At 34.3% G+C, this 17,865-nt stretch overlaps 4 protein-coding genes across 8 annotated transcripts; 2 read left to right on the forward strand and 2 right to left on the reverse strand.

Annotated features, from left to right (window-relative positions):
* The first annotated feature begins 178 nt into the window (after positions 1 to 178).
* Positions 179 to 4,905, forward strand: PUR2 (Glycinamide ribonucleotide (GAR) synthetase). 2 transcript variants are annotated; one of them, XM_089744202.1, is made up of 5 exons: positions 179 to 356; positions 1,034 to 1,335; positions 1,732 to 2,102; positions 2,383 to 2,913; positions 4,240 to 4,905. In XM_089744202.1, the coding sequence occupies exons 1-5, from the start codon at positions 313 to 315 to the stop codon at positions 4,654 to 4,656; spliced, it is 1,665 nt and encodes a 554-aa protein (XP_089600328.1). In that variant the 5' UTR covers positions 179 to 312; the 3' UTR covers positions 4,657 to 4,905. The 2 variants fall into 2 exon arrangements, with proteins under 2 accessions (XP_089600328.1, XP_022762745.2); XM_022907010.2 differs by lacking the exon at positions 179 to 356 and adding an exon at positions 404 to 540.
* Positions 4,906 to 4,954: 49 nt separating this feature from the next.
* Positions 4,955 to 6,646, reverse strand: LOC111308583 (uncharacterized). Its single transcript, XM_022907013.2, has 3 exons — positions 6,504 to 6,646; positions 5,979 to 6,213; positions 4,955 to 5,849 (listed from the first exon to the last, which is right to left on the reverse strand). The coding sequence occupies exons 2-3, from the start codon at positions 6,157 to 6,159 to the stop codon at positions 5,152 to 5,154; spliced, it is 879 nt and encodes a 292-aa protein (XP_022762748.1). The 5' UTR covers positions 6,160 to 6,213; positions 6,504 to 6,646; the 3' UTR covers positions 4,955 to 5,151.
* A 2,278-nt stretch (positions 6,647 to 8,924) lies between these two features.
* LOC111308584 (uncharacterized) lies at positions 8,925 to 9,905 on the reverse strand. The gene has a single exon (XM_022907017.2). The coding sequence runs from the start codon at positions 9,481 to 9,483 to the stop codon at positions 8,992 to 8,994; it is 492 nt and encodes a 163-aa protein (XP_022762752.2). The 5' UTR covers positions 9,484 to 9,905; the 3' UTR covers positions 8,925 to 8,991.
* Positions 9,906 to 10,392: 487 nt separating this feature from the next.
* On the forward strand, positions 10,393 to 15,283 carry LOC111308580 (MACPF domain-containing protein At4g24290-like). Of its 4 annotated transcripts, none has more exons than XM_022907008.2 (7): positions 10,393 to 10,549; positions 11,077 to 11,432; positions 11,901 to 12,139; positions 12,368 to 12,569; positions 12,859 to 13,045; positions 13,358 to 13,524; positions 14,070 to 15,283. In XM_022907008.2, exons 2-7 carry the CDS (start codon positions 11,172 to 11,174, stop codon positions 14,730 to 14,732), a joined length of 1,719 nt encoding a protein of 572 aa, XP_022762743.2. In that variant the 5' UTR covers positions 10,393 to 10,549; positions 11,077 to 11,171; the 3' UTR covers positions 14,733 to 15,283. The 4 variants fall into 4 exon arrangements, with proteins under 4 accessions (XP_022762743.2, XP_022762739.2, XP_022762744.2 ...); XM_022907004.2 differs by having other exon boundaries at positions 10,405 to 10,549; positions 12,853 to 13,045; XM_022907009.2 differs by having other exon boundaries at positions 10,490 to 10,549; positions 11,897 to 12,139; positions 12,853 to 13,045.
* Positions 15,284 to 17,865: the final 2,582 nt, after the last annotated feature.

A 17,865-nucleotide genomic window follows, 5' to 3' on the forward strand; every position in this document is an offset into this window, starting at 1 on the left:
CAAATGATCTAGTGGATAGATATATATATATATATATATATATAAACATACATACATACATATATATATGATTTAAATGAATGAAGATGATTCGTTAATCGGTTTCAATTTCTTGATTTTTTTCCTTTTAAACAGTGAGTGAGAGACTGTATTTTCTTGTTGATGTTGCTTAGTGGGGTGTTTTTGTTGCGGTCAAAATAGAATTGGAATGGTTCGTCCAGCGACAACAACAGTGAGATTGAGAGTGAAACTGAATCCACTTCCCAATATTTTGGTCGAAAGAATCCACTTTCGGACTGCCTGTGGTTTACCATGGAAACTGCGAAACAGGCAACAACAGCACATAGTTTGGTCAGGTACAGCACACCTTTTCATCAGTTAGATGTTAGTTTGGTCTGCACACATATCTAGTTACGCTTTGGACACTATAAACAAAGGGATGAGACTTGGAAACTGACCACATTCATTCCTATTTCCTACAAAAAAATTTACTGTGTTTTGAGTTGGAACTGCCATCTCGAACTTCCTTGTTGGCACTTGGTAAGCCTTCATCTCTCTCTCTCTATTATATGAACTATAACCAAAATATATGTACAACAGTAATTTCTATTGTTTTAGTATTAAAATTTGTTGTCTTGTTTGGTAAATTCTGCAAAAATCTGTCTGCATACAATTTTACTGATTTTTCTTTCCTCTTTGATTATGCTGAAAATTTGAAAATTCTTATTATAATTTATACAGTATTTGATAATACTATAAATAATTGTGGTAGGGTAGGGTATACTATAAAATGAGAGTGGGAGGTAAGAAGGAATCTCGTTTTTGTATGACGTCCCAAACAATCCCTTACAAATATCTTACGTGGCACAAGGTTTAAATGAGCAAAATAGAAAAAATGAAAAAAAAAAAGAAAGAAAAACCCTTAAACCCCATTGTAAAAACCGCCATGTCTTGTTTTTTTTCCAATATCAGGCTTAACCAGAAAAAAAAAAAAAAAAAAAAAAAAACACTATAACGGCTATTCTTTTTGCAGAAGAGAAAGCATGGCCTTTACAACCCTCAGCCTGTCTTCTTCTCTAAAACTTGTTACCAACAATAATAGCTTCGACAACGGCTTCTTTGGTTCTCAATTTGCCAAGTCTTTTTTATCATCAAAATTGTTCCTTGGGAATTCTTCTTTCTCAGTGGGAACTCTCGGTTTCACTATCAATCATCATATCTCGTGTCGCCCCCACATCAATGGCTCACGATGGTCCTCTACTGCCTTCAGATGTTTTGCCCAGAAATCAGAGCCCTCGGTTTCAATTGATGGCTACGGCAGTAACGGTGCTTCCGGTAAGATAAGAACTACTCTAAAGCCCCATTTTTTTCATTTATTTATCTGTTTTTACTATTAACCTTTTTTTTTTCCATTTTATCTATATTTCTTGTTTTTGGATCATCATTTTGTTTGCTTTTGTGGTAACAAAAGAGGTGGGAATTTCATGTCTTTTTTTTTTTTTTACTGAAAGGAAATCGGTTGATAATTGCATTGAATAAAGTAATTTGTGAAATGGGGTTTCTATATTAGTGAACTACAGCTTTTGGCCTTTTCTTATTTTCTGTTTTATTGTGATTTTGATGCTGTATACGCGCGTGTTTGAATTATCTAACCGATGGGACTACTGGGAAGGGAAAAGGGTTTGAAATGAGTAAAATTCCTCTAATTTTTGTTATTTGATACTGCTGCAGAAAGAGTGGTTGTGCTAGTTATTGGCGGCGGAGGAAGAGAACATGCACTTTGCTATGCATTGCAGCGGTCTCCTTCTTGTGATGCTGTCTTCTGTGCACCAGGCAATGCGGGGATTTCCAGCTCAGGGAATGCAACTTGTATTCCTGACCTTGACATTTCTGATAGCTCAGCTGTGATTTCTTTCTGCCACAAATGGAGTGTGGGTTTGGTTGTTGTTGGACCAGAGGCTCCCCTTGTTTCAGGTCTTGCAAATGATTTGGTAAAGGCTGGAATCCCTACTTTTGGTCCTTCAGCAGAGGCTGCTGCTTTGGAAGGTTCTAAGAACTTCATGAAGAGTATATGTGACAAATATGGGATTCCTACTGCTAAGGTTCGTTCGAGAAGGCATTCTTGCCAAAATTTTTAGTTGCAGCTTTTTTTTTCTCTATTTTTTTCAAACTCATGTTTTTGCATTGATTTTACATGGTGAGACTTGTTTGCTATTTTATTAATTTCATAAATTTGTCAACTTTAATTAGGCTATGTGGGAACTGTAAAGGCCTTATTGTGCTGAGTAAATGTTCTTGACTCTTACTGCATTGCAATGTTGTGATTTAAGTTTTATTGATCCAGTTCTTTACTTATGTTAATGCTTTGAATCTTTCGTGCAGTATCAAACATTTTCAGATGCAGCAGCTGCAAAGCAATATATTGAAGAGCAAGGAGCTCCTATTGTTATCAAAGCAGATGGATTGGCTGCTGGAAAAGGTGTTATCGTTGCTATGACTCTGGAAGAGGCATATGAAGCCGTTGATTCGATGCTTGTTGAGGGTGTTTTTGGATCTGCAGGTTGCCAGGTCGTTGTTGAGGAATTTCTTGAAGGAGAAGAAGCATCATTCTTCGCCTTGGTGGATGGGGAGAATGCCATACCTCTGGAATCTGCTCAAGACCATAAACGGGTTGGAGATGGTGACACAGGTCCTAATACTGGTGGGATGGGGGCATACTCTCCAGCACCAGTCTTAACTAAAGAACTTCAATCTTTGGTCATGGAATCCATTATTCTCCCAACAGTGAAAGGAATGTCAGCAGAGGGATGCAAATTTGTTGGGGTTTTGTATGCTGGACTAATGATCGAGAAGAAGTCTGGCTTACCCAAACTAATTGAGTACAATGTGCGCTTTGGAGATCCGGAGTGTCAGGTCAGTAATGGACTACGGGCTGGTTTACATGCATAATTTAGTTTTGAAGTTAAGCTTCAATGAGGCATTATAGACCCTTGGAAACTCAATCTCAATCCTATAAAGTTTGTGGTTCTTTCATTTTAGGAAGCCAGTGAAGCCCATTTTTGTTAGAATCTGTCCCCCTTTTGTTACTTGAAATCAAATTTTGATTAGCAGTAAGGTCCTGCATGAAATTCTGTGTGGTTCATTTCTTCAGAGTTTAATTCTATCTGTTTGCCCATATTAGGTTAACATTTGATGGTGCTATACATAAGTAATTATGTAACCTAGGAATTAACGTAATGATAGGACAGAAAACATGGAAGGGAAAGGCATAAGAATTTGTCGTCATTTGCTATGGGATTTTATTTTCCCTGCTTCATTATCCCTTCTTTCTGCATATCTCTGCTTGCCCCTTATCCTGTCTATTCTATTTTAATTTTAGAATGATCAATACTGCTATGATATTATTGCTTGCATCCATTCCTTGGTTCAATCGTCGGTAGTCTGATGCTCTTTAGTGGAGCACACAACAAATATCAGCGATATCTAGCATCTTAATGATTTCCTTGTCGTAAATCACATTCATGGCATCTATCACCATCAGATGATGTTTATGATGTATACCTTTAGAACCTTGTGAATAGCTTGGCTGCTTTGTCACTAGACAGTCTTTTACTCTCTCTCTCTCTATGGTTTCTTTGATCGTTTGCCTTTTTGCATATTTGGTTTGCTTACAAACATTCTTGTTTTTCAGCTTTCATTTTTGACAGTTGCGGAATACTTTTCTGACTTTAGCTGTCTGACTGAGAGCATCTAACTGATTGCTAGTATAAAATTTTGGACATTTTAACATTAAAGGTTTCGATTAATCAAGGTTTATGTCTTGGAGTTGTTTGGAAGGGCTGAAAGTCATATGATAGAAAATAATTACTATTTCTTATGGTATCAAAGTGAACGAGAGGGTAAAGATAAAAAGATTATTGAAGTTTGAAACTATTATTAAAGGATTAAGTGTCAAGCAATGACAATTGATATGTTGATATAAGGTTTGATAGATACTGGGAGTCTGCAATTCAATCATATATCTAGTTTTGTCAATTGACCATGTGATTGAAGTCCCAAAGGAGGAAGAAGTTGATATCAAACATTAGGTTGCACTTACCTGACATGATTAACCTAGTTTTAGACTGATATTATCATCGGCCAATTTTTACTTTGATTTAGTATGATCTGGACAATTTAATGGTTGGGGCATAACTTGATCTAGATTCTTAAATTGTATTTTTGTGTCTGCTACAACAGGTTCTGATGGTTCGTTTGGAGTCTGATCTTGCAAAAGTTCTGCTAGCAGCTTGTAGAGGAGAGCTAAAGGGGGTCTCACTAAACTGGTCCCCTGGTTCTGCCATGGTAGTAGTAATGGCAAGCAAGGGTTACCCTGGCTCCTATGAGAAAGGGTCTGTAATTCAGAATCTTGAAGAAGCAGAACATGTTGCTCCTTCTGTCAAGATATTCCATGCTGGGACTGCAGTTGATTCGGAGGGAAATTTCATTGCTACAGGCGGCCGTGTTCTTGGGATTACTGCTAAGGGCAGAGATCTTGAAGAAGCACGGGATAAAGCTTACCAAGCAGTTGAAGAAATCAACTGGCCGGGAGGATTCTACCGGCGGGATATTGGATGGAGAGCACTTCCCCAGAAGCAATTTGCCAGAAATGCCTAGTTTTTTAACATTAAAATACCGTGGACTACTTGAGTAGGCATCTTACAATGTGATGTTTTATAACTGGCTCTTACACCAAGTGAAAATTTAAAATCACCTATGAAAGAGTGATAAAAGAAACTTACCAGTCGGCCAAATAATTGTCACCTGAAAGTGCTATGTTTCTTGAAAATCCTTTCATCCGTTTCTGTGTGATGAAGGAAATAAAAAATAATAATAATAAAAGTAAAACCTTCTATACCGTCTAAACCTTTTTGGATGAACAATTTTAACCTATCCAACCAAAAGAAAAAGAAAAAAAAAAATTATATATCCATCTGTCATTTCTCAACTCGGATGATCAGTATAGTATTTGATCCCATTGCTTTATTCCCGCATATGGTTACTGGGACCATCTGGCTTATCAAACCTTTCACTTGTTGTAAGGCTACCTCTCCTAGTAAACCCTCCACTTGCATAAACCAAGCACTCATAGCAGCAACCACACCTGCTGCATCAATTCCCAAAGTTATGCCTGCCTATTGAGTAGCTACGGTTTAGTGGAACATGACCGTGCCCCACAGGGCCCCTCCAAAAGTCGTGTGGCCCTGGTGGCTTTTCAGTCCGAAAATCTTGCGGTGGTCTTGGAGGTTGAACGCTGTGGGCCTGTAGTTGCTGGTGATGTTGGTAATAATGATGTGGCTGGTTGTTGTTGCTTTGGGGATGGAGGGTGTTGAGGCTGTAAAGGCTAGGAGAACTCCGGACTTTAGGTAAGGTGGGTCTATTCTGATGGCGTCCATTCAACAATGATGGTTCCAGAGGCAAAGAATCTATAATTTTGCCATCTTTAGGAGAAGCTGGGGAAGAGCAAGCAGAGGTGCTGAAGTTGGGGCAGTTGGCAGTGGCAGGGGTGCGCCTTCCACAAGTGTTTGAACTTGGACGAACCATGCCATTGACGGCTTCTATATACCGCTGCTCAATGGCGTAGTGGTCAACAGGGGTCATTTGGTTCTCAACTACGACCGGACTCGAAGGGAACAAGAAAGCACGTAGTTTCGGACTTCCTTCAGTTTCAAGACGATGATACTCATCAACCATGTGTTTGAGATCCTCATCGGATCTTACAGTCACTAAGGCATCAAGTTCCTCAGGGATAACCTGGTATTTCAGAATCACGTCCCCTTCAACCATAGCATTGAGCTTCTTCATTAATTCTGTCATGTCACGATTAAATGGCCTTTTAAAATTTGATTTCTGCTTTGATATTTACATTGTAATTCTTTTTCCTTGCCCAAATTACCTTTAGGAATAAAAGGCAAAAGGGAGTGGTGACGAGGGCAAACCTGAAAATGAGATATCCCGAGGGACCACTACCACGCGAGTCTCTCCTCCAACGTATTTGAGGTTGGGTTCACCTAGCCTTGGCAATATTTTCCCGCCATAGCTGCACAGAAACTTCACCCTACCGCTCGGCGATGAAGCCAGCCCTTCATCACCACCATTAATGGCTTCGCTTGCTGTCATTTGACTCGCCGATGTACACCGGGTTCAACTCGGTGACTCGTTTTCTTCCCTAATCTGCGATTTGTAGGGAAAATTAATTTATTAAATTTTTTTAAAAAAATCCAATTTTTAATACACAATCTCGTTATACAAGAAATAACACACACAAAAAAAAGGATTGATTTAATAAAGAAATAAAAGTTTATTAATGGAATATATTACGATCGCAAAACTTCGGGCTTTGGAAATAATTGAAAATTCAGGTTTCTAAAATATTTTTAATTCACAATAAATTTATTCAATTCAAAAGATAAAATCTTATCGATCGGCCAAAAATTCCAAAACATCATCAAATTAAAACTTACGGATTCAACTTGAGGCTGCTTCGTGGAACCGACTTATTTAAATATTAATGAATAAATTTCATTAAATTAAAAAAAAAAAAACTTTTGAACGGCGAATATCGCAGAATCTTGTTTACGTTTCCAGAAAAAAGAAATTAGTTTAAGTAAGTATTTCTGAAAATAAATAAAATCAAATTATAGTTACGAAATATAAAGAAGCCAATAAAATAATTTGGCGATAAACCGAAAATAGAGTAATTTCTGAGAATTTATGGTTACCACAGATTTTCTATTTTATTTGATCAAATATTATTAAGTTAATTTAAAATAGTATTTTTCAGCGGATTTTCAGTTAGTCTCTCTTTGTCACCAGAGAAAAATTTTCTCGCCTGCCGCTTTCCGTTCCTCTTATCCTTTCTCATGCTTTAAATTAACTATAGTCCCTTAATTGTGCGTCACGAGATATATACTCCGACACGTGTCACAAGCAGCATCTATCCGTATTACATATCACGGCCCCACTGTGCATGCGTGGCATCTGTTGAGTTCCCCAGCCCAAATCACATCGGTGACGTGGCAGGATATTGCTTTGGGATGAAGAAGCCGCTATGCGTTGGCACGCCACTCGCCAATCAAAATAACAATTTGTCTTTTGAATCGATTTGATTTGATTTCATTTTTATTTAAGATATAATCAGGTGTACTAAGGACAACGTACTACCCTTTGTTTTTAGTAAACAAAAACTTTGAATAATTTTTATTTTTACAAATATATAAAACAGTATTTCCTTTTTTTCTTAACTATATTGAAAACAAAGATTGAAAAAAAAAATGATAACACAAATACTTACTTTAATGACAAAATTTACTTATTTGAAATATATATTAATTTTTGCATCCTTAATTAAGTAAATTTTAGGATAAAATTTGTTGCTATATTGTAATTTAATATTTAATTTTGTAATTATTAAAAATATTTAGTGGTCAAAATGATATAATAATTTTTTTCATGTTAAAAGCCTTTAACAAACAATCATAAATAATTTTGATATTTATACCAATTTAACTTTGATATATTTAATGTTATATTAATTCGACACTATTTTTATTATCTCTTAATAATTTTTATTATTTATTTATAAATATGATCGAAGCATCATCAAGGTAAATTCATCATATTTTTATTTCTTTTTATTATTCTCCTTCCAACTTTACTTTTTTTTTATTTATATGTCGAAATATAAATGAAGATAATACTCTTTGCTTTTACTTGTAATCATAATTTTTTTTTATCTTTCCAATATCATCTTGAGATAAAAACTCAACATAAACAGTAACTATATTTTAATTTTTATATTAAATAATAAAATTAAAATATTTTATTAATGCAAGGGATAAATAAAGGTACTTAATTAATGATAAGATGCTAAAACCATTGGAATTTTGATAAACTTATTATTTAATTATTTTCTTACGGGGGAGGCCGAAACTTCAGAATGCAAACAAGAGCATCCTATGCTGAAGAGATTTGTTCCTACAAACAGACATTGAAGGATGATGCAACGAAAATGCTATGAATTTTGGACCTTATAATAAAACAAACTTTTTTGATGTGTCTAAATCAACTAACGATTTTTTTATTAATTAAAAAAACACAAAAGGTTAAATTTGATGGTCTTATCTGTTGTATTTTTATCTCTTTTTATTAATTTTTTTTTGGATTTGGCATTTTCTTTTTTTCTGAAAAAGAAAAGAGACATGGCTACGGAGTAAATCATCTTTCAATCACTTTTACACCACATATATAATGAATTAAAATATTTTCTCAATAAATACACAATTATTCATGAATCCATCATGAAAAAAGAAAATCTCACCTTTAATACTAATTAAAAGAAGATCTCATTATTGGCAAAATTGTCATTTAAAAATTAGGTCTATACGTAAAATGCTTAAAGTTATTAACGAAATAAAAATTAGGATATCAAAATAAAATTTTTATTTTTTAAATATAAAATTGATAAAAATATATATAACATATGAACTATTTTTGTGTTTAACCTTTAAGTTCTATCCTTGAGATTGAAACCCACTTTAGTATGGTTCATTGAATCTATAATTGCAATCATAGATAGCAAATAATTACTTTTGCTAAGGAACAAACCAAGCCATATCATTATTAAGCCAATTATTGTTAATTTAAGTTGTCTTCCATGGCCAAAAGTTGTCAAGTCAAACACCAAAGTGACTAAGAATCCAATAGACCAAAACCAAATTATAGTGCTATCATTTCTAAACAAATTTGAGTTAAATCTAGTACGAACTATTGAAAAAATCCTTGAATCAATTTGTTTATCTATATTTTTCTTGAAAGCACCAATACTAAGTTTTTTTCTGAAGAAAAGATAAAACATGCAATAGCTAAAAGATTTTTTTTTTAAAAAAAGAAAACAGCATAGCTTCTAGTGACTGATTCTCTGCAATAAAGAGCAAGGCAGATTCAAAGGCACTACAGTCCAAAAAGTTTCTTCCATGCTTTAAGGATCTTGCCTCTGTTGTTCTTCTTCTTCACAGATCTTCTTCTCCCAGTTATGTCCAATTCTTCATCATCAAAGGGTGATGCTAAAGTCACAGACTGGTCATGGATCCTACAGTACCTTTCAGAGACAGAGGAAGATCTCCTCATTGAGAATGCTCTCTTCACAGCAGCCTGGAGTGCATACGCTGAAGAAACTGAGCTGTTTCTTCTCAGTTTCGGACCACATATCACCCCATCAGTGCCTTCTTTGTCATCTAATTCTTGCTCTGATGAATCATGGGTGTTGGTGGGGTTTGAGTTCTTGATGATCTGGTCGATTTCTGGGTTCTTTTCTTTGGGGTTTGGGATAGGATAAGAAGTGGGTTTTGACGTTTCAGGGAGTGGCTTGAGATCTGAAGAGTCCATGGATCTTGAATTTCCATTGCCAACAACTTTGATCCTGGAATAAGAATACCCATTCATTGTTTCGCCTTGCTTTGGGTTCTATCCTCCTTTGGCTAATGGCAGTGGCACTGGAAATTGGAGTGTGTGAGCTATAGGGTTTGCTATGTTTTGAGAGGTTTGAGCTAGGAGCTAGAGGCTACCAATAGGGACAAATATATAATCAAATGAGGATTTGAAAGTGGGGTCAAATAATCAAATGAATTCAAGGTTAGAAAAAAAATACTAGACACGTGTTATGATCAGTACATTTATTGAAGGAAAGGCCTTACACTTTTTTAACTGTTGCTGCATGTCCTTTACTCATCTGTGAACTGATAGAGGGTAGCTTCGAAGGGGATGGTGCTTTTATGGTGGATGTGTGGAACTGTAAACACTTTATTGTATTATAATACCATACAGTGTTCCCATTGCATCAACTATTGTAAATAAAATCACAGCCATATACAAAAGGCTTATGATCTGTTTATTTTATAATTTATCTGTTCATCAATCAATGCTGTATCGTGGCATGCTCCAGCTCCGATCATGTCTAGTCTTTGGTCAAAGGGGCTTCATCAAGGGCCACGTGACCCAGGATCCATTACTGGCCAGTTGAAAACAGTACTTACTATAGTAATTTTCATTGTAGATAAAGTTATAAGTAATTATCTTTGGGATTAGACCCAAGTGAAACGGGATATTCCTAACCGTATTAGAGGAAAAGTTATAGGCAATTGCCCACGTGTACCGCAGTTCATGCATGGTCATTGTATAACTTCTTTTTGTATTTATTTTTAGAGGAAAAAGTAGTGAATCAGTATGTCAAAATGAGCTTGTTCCTTGTAAGGCCCAAATGGTTGAATGCGTACACTTAGGCCCCACGAATATGGAAAATTCTCACATTAAAGATGCTGTATCCTAGCCTGGAAATTGGATGGAAACTAGATTGCAATGCGCCAAAACAAGGAAATCTATTGAACTAAACAACTACGAAGAAAAGTCAAAGGCTTGAAAGCCAATTGTTTTTCTCTTATATTATTGTCTGAAAACATTTTAATGGAATTTTTGCAGTCATTCTGGACTTCAGATAGCTGTCTTCTAGAAGGTGAGTATTGTCTTCCAAATTTTCTCTTTAATTTTCCTTAATTTGGATCATTCTTTGGATCAATCTTAGGAGTCAATACATGTGCCAAGATAGTTTGTTAATGATGAGTTTCATTGATAGTTTGAGTTCTTGACAACATGTATAGCATGTTAAAGAGTTTATCTGCGTATTAAATTTGGTATGTTGACATAAAATGAAGATGAGAATCTATAAGCAACTGCTTCATTTGTTTGTGGGTTATATTCCTGGTATTTTATGCATGCATACATATACTGATATACACATCCATGTTCATGCAACAAAGCTTTTTGGCTGATTAGAGCAAAGTCCACGGTCCACCCGCCTTGGTCAATGTATAGAGTTAAAAGATTTCCTGTTGACTTCCTAACCCAGATAGGTGAAGTGGGATTCAAGAATTGGGAAATATGGGATTTAGATGGGTTCTTTTTCTTGTAAATCAAATGTTTGGAGAAAGTTTATGTTTTGATTAATGTAGTACCTCAATTACGTTTGTGGAAAACGTGCAGTTTGGTTTAATTTGAGGTCAAAGTGGCTATCCAATCTATCTAGTAAAGTTTGGAATAGGAGCCTTGTTTGGTGAAGAACAGTGATATACTGAGCAATGGCACCCAAGGTTTCAGCTCAGAAGGCAGCTGAGATTGCAATTGAGTCAATTGGGCGTGGATATAATCTAGCTCTTGACTTAAGGTTGAAATATTGTCAAGGAGATGCAGAGGATTCGTCCTTGATTGAGTTTGACGAAGTTGGGTGTTATGATGTAGCTCTACCCGGTGGAATTTCTGTCTCAAATGTTTCCAAATTGATTAAATGTAATCAAGGCAAGGGCATGAGGAACAGTTCTGATGTTATCTCTTTTCAGCAGGTAAATTTATTTGTTTCAGCTGGTAAATTTGATTTCTTCCAACAGTTAAATGATAATCTGATTGCTCATAGTTTGTCTATTTATTTTCTTCAGTCTTGATAGTTTTCAATAAGGATTAAATTGCTTTATTTGAGTTATCTTCTTTCTGCCTTTCCATGTTATTTCTTATTACCTCAGTTCTCTTCTGGTGAATGAAATGCTCTCTGTGGTGTGAACATGCAAGGGGGTTCTTTACATCTGTATTATGTATTGCACCTGAAATGAAGATGGATTTGAGGTTCAGTTCTTATTGTTGACTTGAGCCTTTGAAAGCAGATGATTATTGGTTTTCTTAGTGCCTAACGTACTCTGTTACCTTTTCTTGAGTGCATTATCTCGATCTTTCACTAGTAATAGTTATAATATTTGCTTTCGGTCTGTTATATTTCTCTTTAATTTGTCTCTCCTTTGTTTTCTCTTTCTAGGCAGATGTCAGAAAAGTTTAACCATGAAATGTCTCTTAGTGGCAAAATTCCTTCTGGTTCTTTCAATGCCATGTTTGACTTCTCAGGCTGCTGGCAGAAAGATGCTGTCAACACTAAGACCCTAGCTTTTGATGGGATGTTCATCACCCTTTATACAGTTTCACTGGAGGAATCACAAATGGTACTCCATAATCATGTTAAGAAAGCTGTTCCATCATCGTGGGAACCTGCTGCCTTAGCAAGGTGAATTGGATTACTTATATGCTTACAATCAAATGTGTGGCACTACAGTTTTCTGTGCCATTAACCTCCTCTGTTCTCTCCTTTGTTGTTCACCAATATTAATCTATGTGTTAGGCTTGATAGTGCCAACCAGGAATCAAGAGGATTTAATGTTGCTGATAAGTTCGTACATCTAAAAACAGACTAATTGTGCATATTTAAGTTAATGATTTATTTCTGCCATTCCAGATTCATCAGGACATTTGGAACTCATATTATAGTTGGTGTGAAGATGGGCGGAAAGGATGTAATATATGTAAAACAGCAGCATTCATCAATTGTTAGACCTGCTGATGTATATACAAAATTGAAGAAGATGGCTGATGAGAAGTTTTTAGAGAACAATGGACAAAATAGGATCGGTTCAAAACAAGTGAAGCTAAATAATGAGGTTTTTATTAGGCTATCCGTGCTTCTCTTTACTTATTAATTCACCATTTGTATCACCAAGTAATATTTTTATCAAATATCTATCTGATCCCTTTGGATCAGTTCAGTTCAAAGGGCGCTTGTGGAGGTTTGTAAATGTAATTGCCAGTCATTATCTTCTTATTCACCCAAAGACTTGTACCCATCAATAATGCTCTAAGACTGATTAAAATCCTCTAGAATTGTCCTTTGTTACACTTGAGAATCCTTTGTCACTAGTACATGCTCTTATTTGTTAAGTTTAGATGCAGGATATCTCAGTAATTTACAAAAGGATAGGTGGAAAAGAGGAAATGAACATATCCCATGCTGAGTGGCTACAAACTGTTCAGGTTCAGCCTGATGTGGTCTCAATGTCCTTCATTCCAATTACCTCTTTGTTAAGTGGAGTTCGAATGAGCGGATTCTTGAACCATGCCATAAATCTCTATTTGCGATGTAAGCAAGATGGATTGTCTTTATTGTTTGTGAATTTACTGCATTTGGTTTTTCTTTGCCACTGTTGCAATCTTTTATCATGGCTTGTTGTTTTTATAGTATCAAGTTCTCAACATATCTATTTCATTGCTGAACAATTTTTACTTATGAATTAAAGGATAATGATAACAAAAACATAATGCATGCCTGAGGAATGAGAGCAACTTTGTTGCAAGGGTCATTGTGCTGTTAATTGTAAGAATAATTATTTTAGACTATTTCATATAGATGACTGTAGAAAAAATTAACATCCTTCTGCCCATAATCTGACAGATAAACCCCCGCTTGAAGAACTACATATGTTTTTGGAATTTCAGCTCCCAAGGCAGTGGGCACCAGTTTTCAAAGAGTTTCCCCGTGGTTCACAATACAAGCGACAGAGCAATTCGTTTTTACAGTTCAAGTTCTTGGGTCCCAAGCTTTATGTTAACACCATTCCAGTAAAGTTTTTTTCATCATCTTCAAATCTTTGCTCTTTTTTTTTTTTTCCTTGTCTCAGCGACGAGTAATTTATCACTAAAATGATCTTCAGATCTCTCTCTGCTTTTATATTGGCTGCATCTTTGTGTTTTTTATCATGCAAGTGTCATATTGATGAATGCTGTGGGAGAACTTGTCCTTGAATCCGACAACATAACATTTTAGGTTGACCTTCACTCTGTTGGTTATACTGGTGTAGCATTAAAACCTCTTCAGCTCTAGAAAACCATTTGCTCCATATTTTAGAAATGTTCTATCTCATCAGTACTGTTATTGATGCTAGAATGATTCTCTGAGTACTATCTCGTAGTTACGGTGTTGATAGGAAATTTCTCTATTCATAACCATTTGATGAACAATTTCCTGTTTCCATTGCTACAAGAAAGTCCTTCTGTGGGAGGTGATTTCCTTAAATTCTTTTATGGTAGCGTGGGAAATTCTCTCATCTGTGATCATTTTGTTTCTGTGAAATCAAAACTTACCATAATTACCAATTCCATGACAGGTTGATGTGGGTATGAGACCAGTTACAGGCCTCCGGCTCTATCTGGAGGGTAAAAGAAGCAATCGCTTGGCTATCTACATGCAGCACCTTTCTTCTCTACCGACCTACTTTCGACTTGTGGATGAACCTGATGATCGGTTTCCTGAAGAGTCCTATGACACAAGATACTTTGAAAAAGTTCGATGGAAGAACTTCTCCAGAGTTTGCACGGCTCCTGTAGAGTCTTACAACGATCATTCCATAGTAACTGGAGCTCAGCTACAGGTTGAGAAATATGGATTCAAAAAAGTTCTTTTTTTACGACTTCATTTCTCAACTGTTTTGGGAGCTATAATTGTACGGCATTCAGAGTGGGATGGATCATTTGGATTTGCACCTCAGTCGGGAGTCATATCTGATCTTTTGAGTAGGCATTTAACACCAACTCCACCACAATCTAAGCCACATACAAGCTCATCAGTTTACCCTGGTGGTCCTCCAATGCCTAATTATACCCCAAAACTATTGAAATTTGTTGATACAGCTGAGATGAAAAGAGGGCCACAAAATCCTCCTGGATACTGGGTTGTTTCTGGGGCAAGACTAGTTGTTGAGGAAGGCAAGATTGCTCTACGGCTCAAGTATTCCTTACTGACTGCAATCTTACCTGATGAGGAGAATTAGCACATTTTATTTGGTTTTTGGTTAAAAGATATTAGAGTGATGGGGGTCGATTTAGGCCACGAAGTTTCATTAGGGAGGGAGAATATTTGGAGTTTGGAAAGTTGTGCTTTTGAAAGCCCTGGCTACCATGTTGAGGGGGACAGCAGAACTCATTGGGATCAAAGTTTCAAAGATTGGCTGTCTGATGGAGGGATGGGAAAGATATTACTCGCTGAGTTCAGTATGGAGATCAATGTTAATGATTTTGCTGAGTCTTCAAGAACAGGGCGTGCTCGTAGCAGAGAATTTAATTGACTGTTTTTAGCACTATAAATTACAGTATTGGAAAAAAAAAAAAAACCACTTACAAGTACCTGTGCCATTTCATCATTTCATGTAGTTCCAAGTTCATATACTTCAGTTGTCGGATGTCTTTGACTTGTGAATTTATTTATTTATTTTTATTTGAAAAATGGAGAATTCGAACTTGTTCTTTGAGACAGATATAATACACCAATTATCATAAATGATTGGATTTGGCTGGTGAATTTATAAAGGGAAGTTTTGAAAGAGGTGCTGCTTTTAGTGTGGTTGAATTGTCATACTTAACTAGTGATAAACTGATCCTAGCTGCAGCTTTACGATGGAAAGGTATACCAATTGAAGAATCACGTTGTGTGTGTGTGGGATGACATGTGAAACTCTGCAGCATATCTTTTTTGAATGTGAGTTCAGTAAGGCAGTGTGGGGGGGAATATGATTCCCTTCTGTTGAATCACGGTCAGCATTATCTACAGATTTTTGTGAGATCTTTTGTATTCAGGCCAATAATACTGTAGAGGAGATTAGAGCTTTGCATGTACACATTTTGGCTGAAATTTTCATGACCATGTTTGCAGGATTCCACGGACTGTTGTCAAAGCTGCTGATAGAATGGTTTCAGGATTTCCAGTCGGTTATTAATGGAGTCATGCAACGTCATTATATATGTTACTGTAGTAGTAAATAAAGTCAAAAACAGCTTTTTCCTGGAACAGCCTAAGTGGTTCAATTTGTTCCCCTAGGCTCCATGAACAAGGAAAATTCTCAATTTAAAAAATGGAATCCTTTAGCCATGGAAATTGGATGGAAACTTGATTACATTGCACCAAAACACAAGAAATCTATTATTATATACTATAAAGCATATAAAGAAAAAAAAATCAAACTCACGATGCCAATCTTTTGCAGACATTTTGGACTTTAGACAGCTGCCAGACAGGTATGTAAGTGTGGTGTCTTCATTGGTAGTTGAATTGTCGTCGACATTTATACCATGTTGAAGAATTTATCTGCTTAATAGATTTGGTATGTTGATATGAAATGAAGATGATGAGTCTGTATCTAGAACCATCTGCTTCATTCCTCAAAATAGCAGAAAGATTAGGCTAATTTCAGACTCCTAATTAAAGAAAGCAACTAAATTTTGATAGGTTATGGAAATGTTTTGTATGCATGCATGCATATGCACAGGAAGAAAATTTTGATCCATTCACTGGAACGTGTTGTGGACTTGAAGAATTCTTATAAATACATGTGAGCATTTGACTCAATAAAAGTATATAACTTTTTTATTTAAGGGTCCACCGTTTAAATTCCTATACTTCAAAAAAATAATAAAAAAAAAAACACTATAAATGGAGGAGAATTGATGAATTTCTGTAGATATATAAGAGAAAGCTTGAGAAAATAAATGGATATAAAAGGAATTGTGGATTGTGGGTCTCTTTACATCATAAGTTCATTGACTTATTTGGGCAATTAATTTTTTAACTAATTAAAAAGGAAAAGGAAAATATTCCAAGTAAGAATCATAATTGAAATTGCAATCCATTTAAGTCCTTAAAATTGAAGTCACTGCAACTTACTTTAGTTTAAGAATTAAAATTAATCATTCCCAAGGGCAATAAAAATGCAAGGAATAATTAATTTGCAATTTATTTCAGAGTTATGTTATTTGTCTTATTAATTTTGTTTCAAATATTTGTAGATATTAAATTAATTTATGAAAATGTTAATTAATTTATAAACAAAATGTTACAATCAAATCAATAATCATATATATATATATATATATTTTATTACAATATACATAATTATCAGATAATAATTATTGACGTTTATATAGTTTTTTTTTTAACACGTAAGATGATTATTAAAATTCTCATTATGATAACATATAAAATATTTATTAATTTTAAATTATTTATAAAAAATATATTTTAAAAATTATTAAATTATCTAAAATTTTAAATTTTAATAAAAAACCAATTTCAATTTTAATGAAAATTTTTTCTCTTATACATCATCTCATCCCAATTTTAAATTAATTTTAAAGTAATTTGTCTTTTTTAATTTATCTAGAGTTAACATGAATATTTAAATTTATCATAACTTTTAAAAATATTATTTAATATTTTTGATAAATGATCTTTGCATTATCTTCAATTTTTAAATATATTTCACGAAAAAAATATGAAAAAAATATATAAATACCAAAACAATTTAAATTTTTTTTTTATTATACATCACTTCATCTCAAATTAAAATCAATTTTAAAGTAGTTTTTTTTTAAATTTATCTACAATTAACATAGTATTCAAATTTATCACAATTTTTAAAAATATTATTTAATATTTTAATATTTTTTATAAATAATCATTACATTATCTTCAACTTTTAAATATATTTTATAAAAAATATATATAAATACCATACTTCAAAAAAATTAATTTTTAATTTTATAGCTTTCCCAAGGTCTTTTTCTCTATTAATTTAGTCTCTTTTTTTATTAGACTAACTAACATGCTTTTTTTTATGATAAGTACTATTTCACCAAATATATTATTCACTCCAACAGGTAAAATTATTTTTTTTCAAATCAATTGTAATGTTTTTTTAATTAAATATTTTTTTAAAAAGTTATAAAACTACAAAAATATATGTATTTTTATATTTTTACCGATGTGATTTGCAGACCTTTTATTTTTTCACGGATTTTTCATTCAATCAAGTAATATAATTTATCTTTTTAATTGATTATTTATTTAATATTTTTTATTCGTATAAAATAAAAATAATGTTCTAATTAATTGATATAATAAAATTATGTGTC

This window comes from Durio zibethinus, chromosome 2 (assembly GCF_047325235.1).
Source record: "Durio zibethinus cultivar Kanyao isolate XHJ-2024 chromosome 2, ASM4732523v1, whole genome shotgun sequence".
Lineage (NCBI taxonomy): Eukaryota > Viridiplantae > Streptophyta > Magnoliopsida > Malvales > Malvaceae > Durio > Durio zibethinus.

Bases quoted from the DNA above. Each gene is read 5' to 3' on its own strand.
- PUR2 (XM_089744202.1), top strand. From the start codon at position 313: ATGGAAACTGCGAAACAGGCAACAACAGCACATAGTTTGGTCAG. The intron at 357-1,033 runs GTACAGCACACC...TTCTTTTTGCAG, and splicing joins ACAGCACATAGTTTGGTCAG to AAGAGAAAGCATGGCCTTTA. The intron at 1,336-1,731 runs GTAAGATAAGAA...ATACTGCTGCAG, and splicing joins CGGCAGTAACGGTGCTTCCG to AAAGAGTGGTTGTGCTAGTT.
- LOC111308583 (XM_022907013.2), bottom strand. From the start codon at position 6,159: ATGACAGCAAGCGAAGCCATTAATGGTGGTGATGAAGGGCTGGCTTCA. The intron at 5,850-5,978 runs GTTTGCCCTCGT...GTGACATGACAG, and splicing joins TCGGGATATCTCATTTTCAG to AATTAATGAAGAAGCTCAAT.
- LOC111308584 (XM_022907017.2), bottom strand. From the start codon at position 9,483: ATGAATGGGTATTCTTATTCCAGGATCAAAGTTGTTGGCAATGGAAAT.
- LOC111308580 (XM_022907004.2), top strand. From the start codon at position 11,172: ATGGCACCCAAGGTTTCAGCTCAGAAGGCAGCTGAGATTGCAATTGAG. The intron at 11,433-11,900 runs GTAAATTTATTT...CTTTCTAGGCAG, and splicing joins ATGTTATCTCTTTTCAGCAG to ATGTCAGAAAAGTTTAACCA. The intron at 13,046-13,357 runs GTAAGCAAGATG...ATAATCTGACAG, and splicing joins CATAAATCTCTATTTGCGAT to ATAAACCCCCGCTTGAAGAA.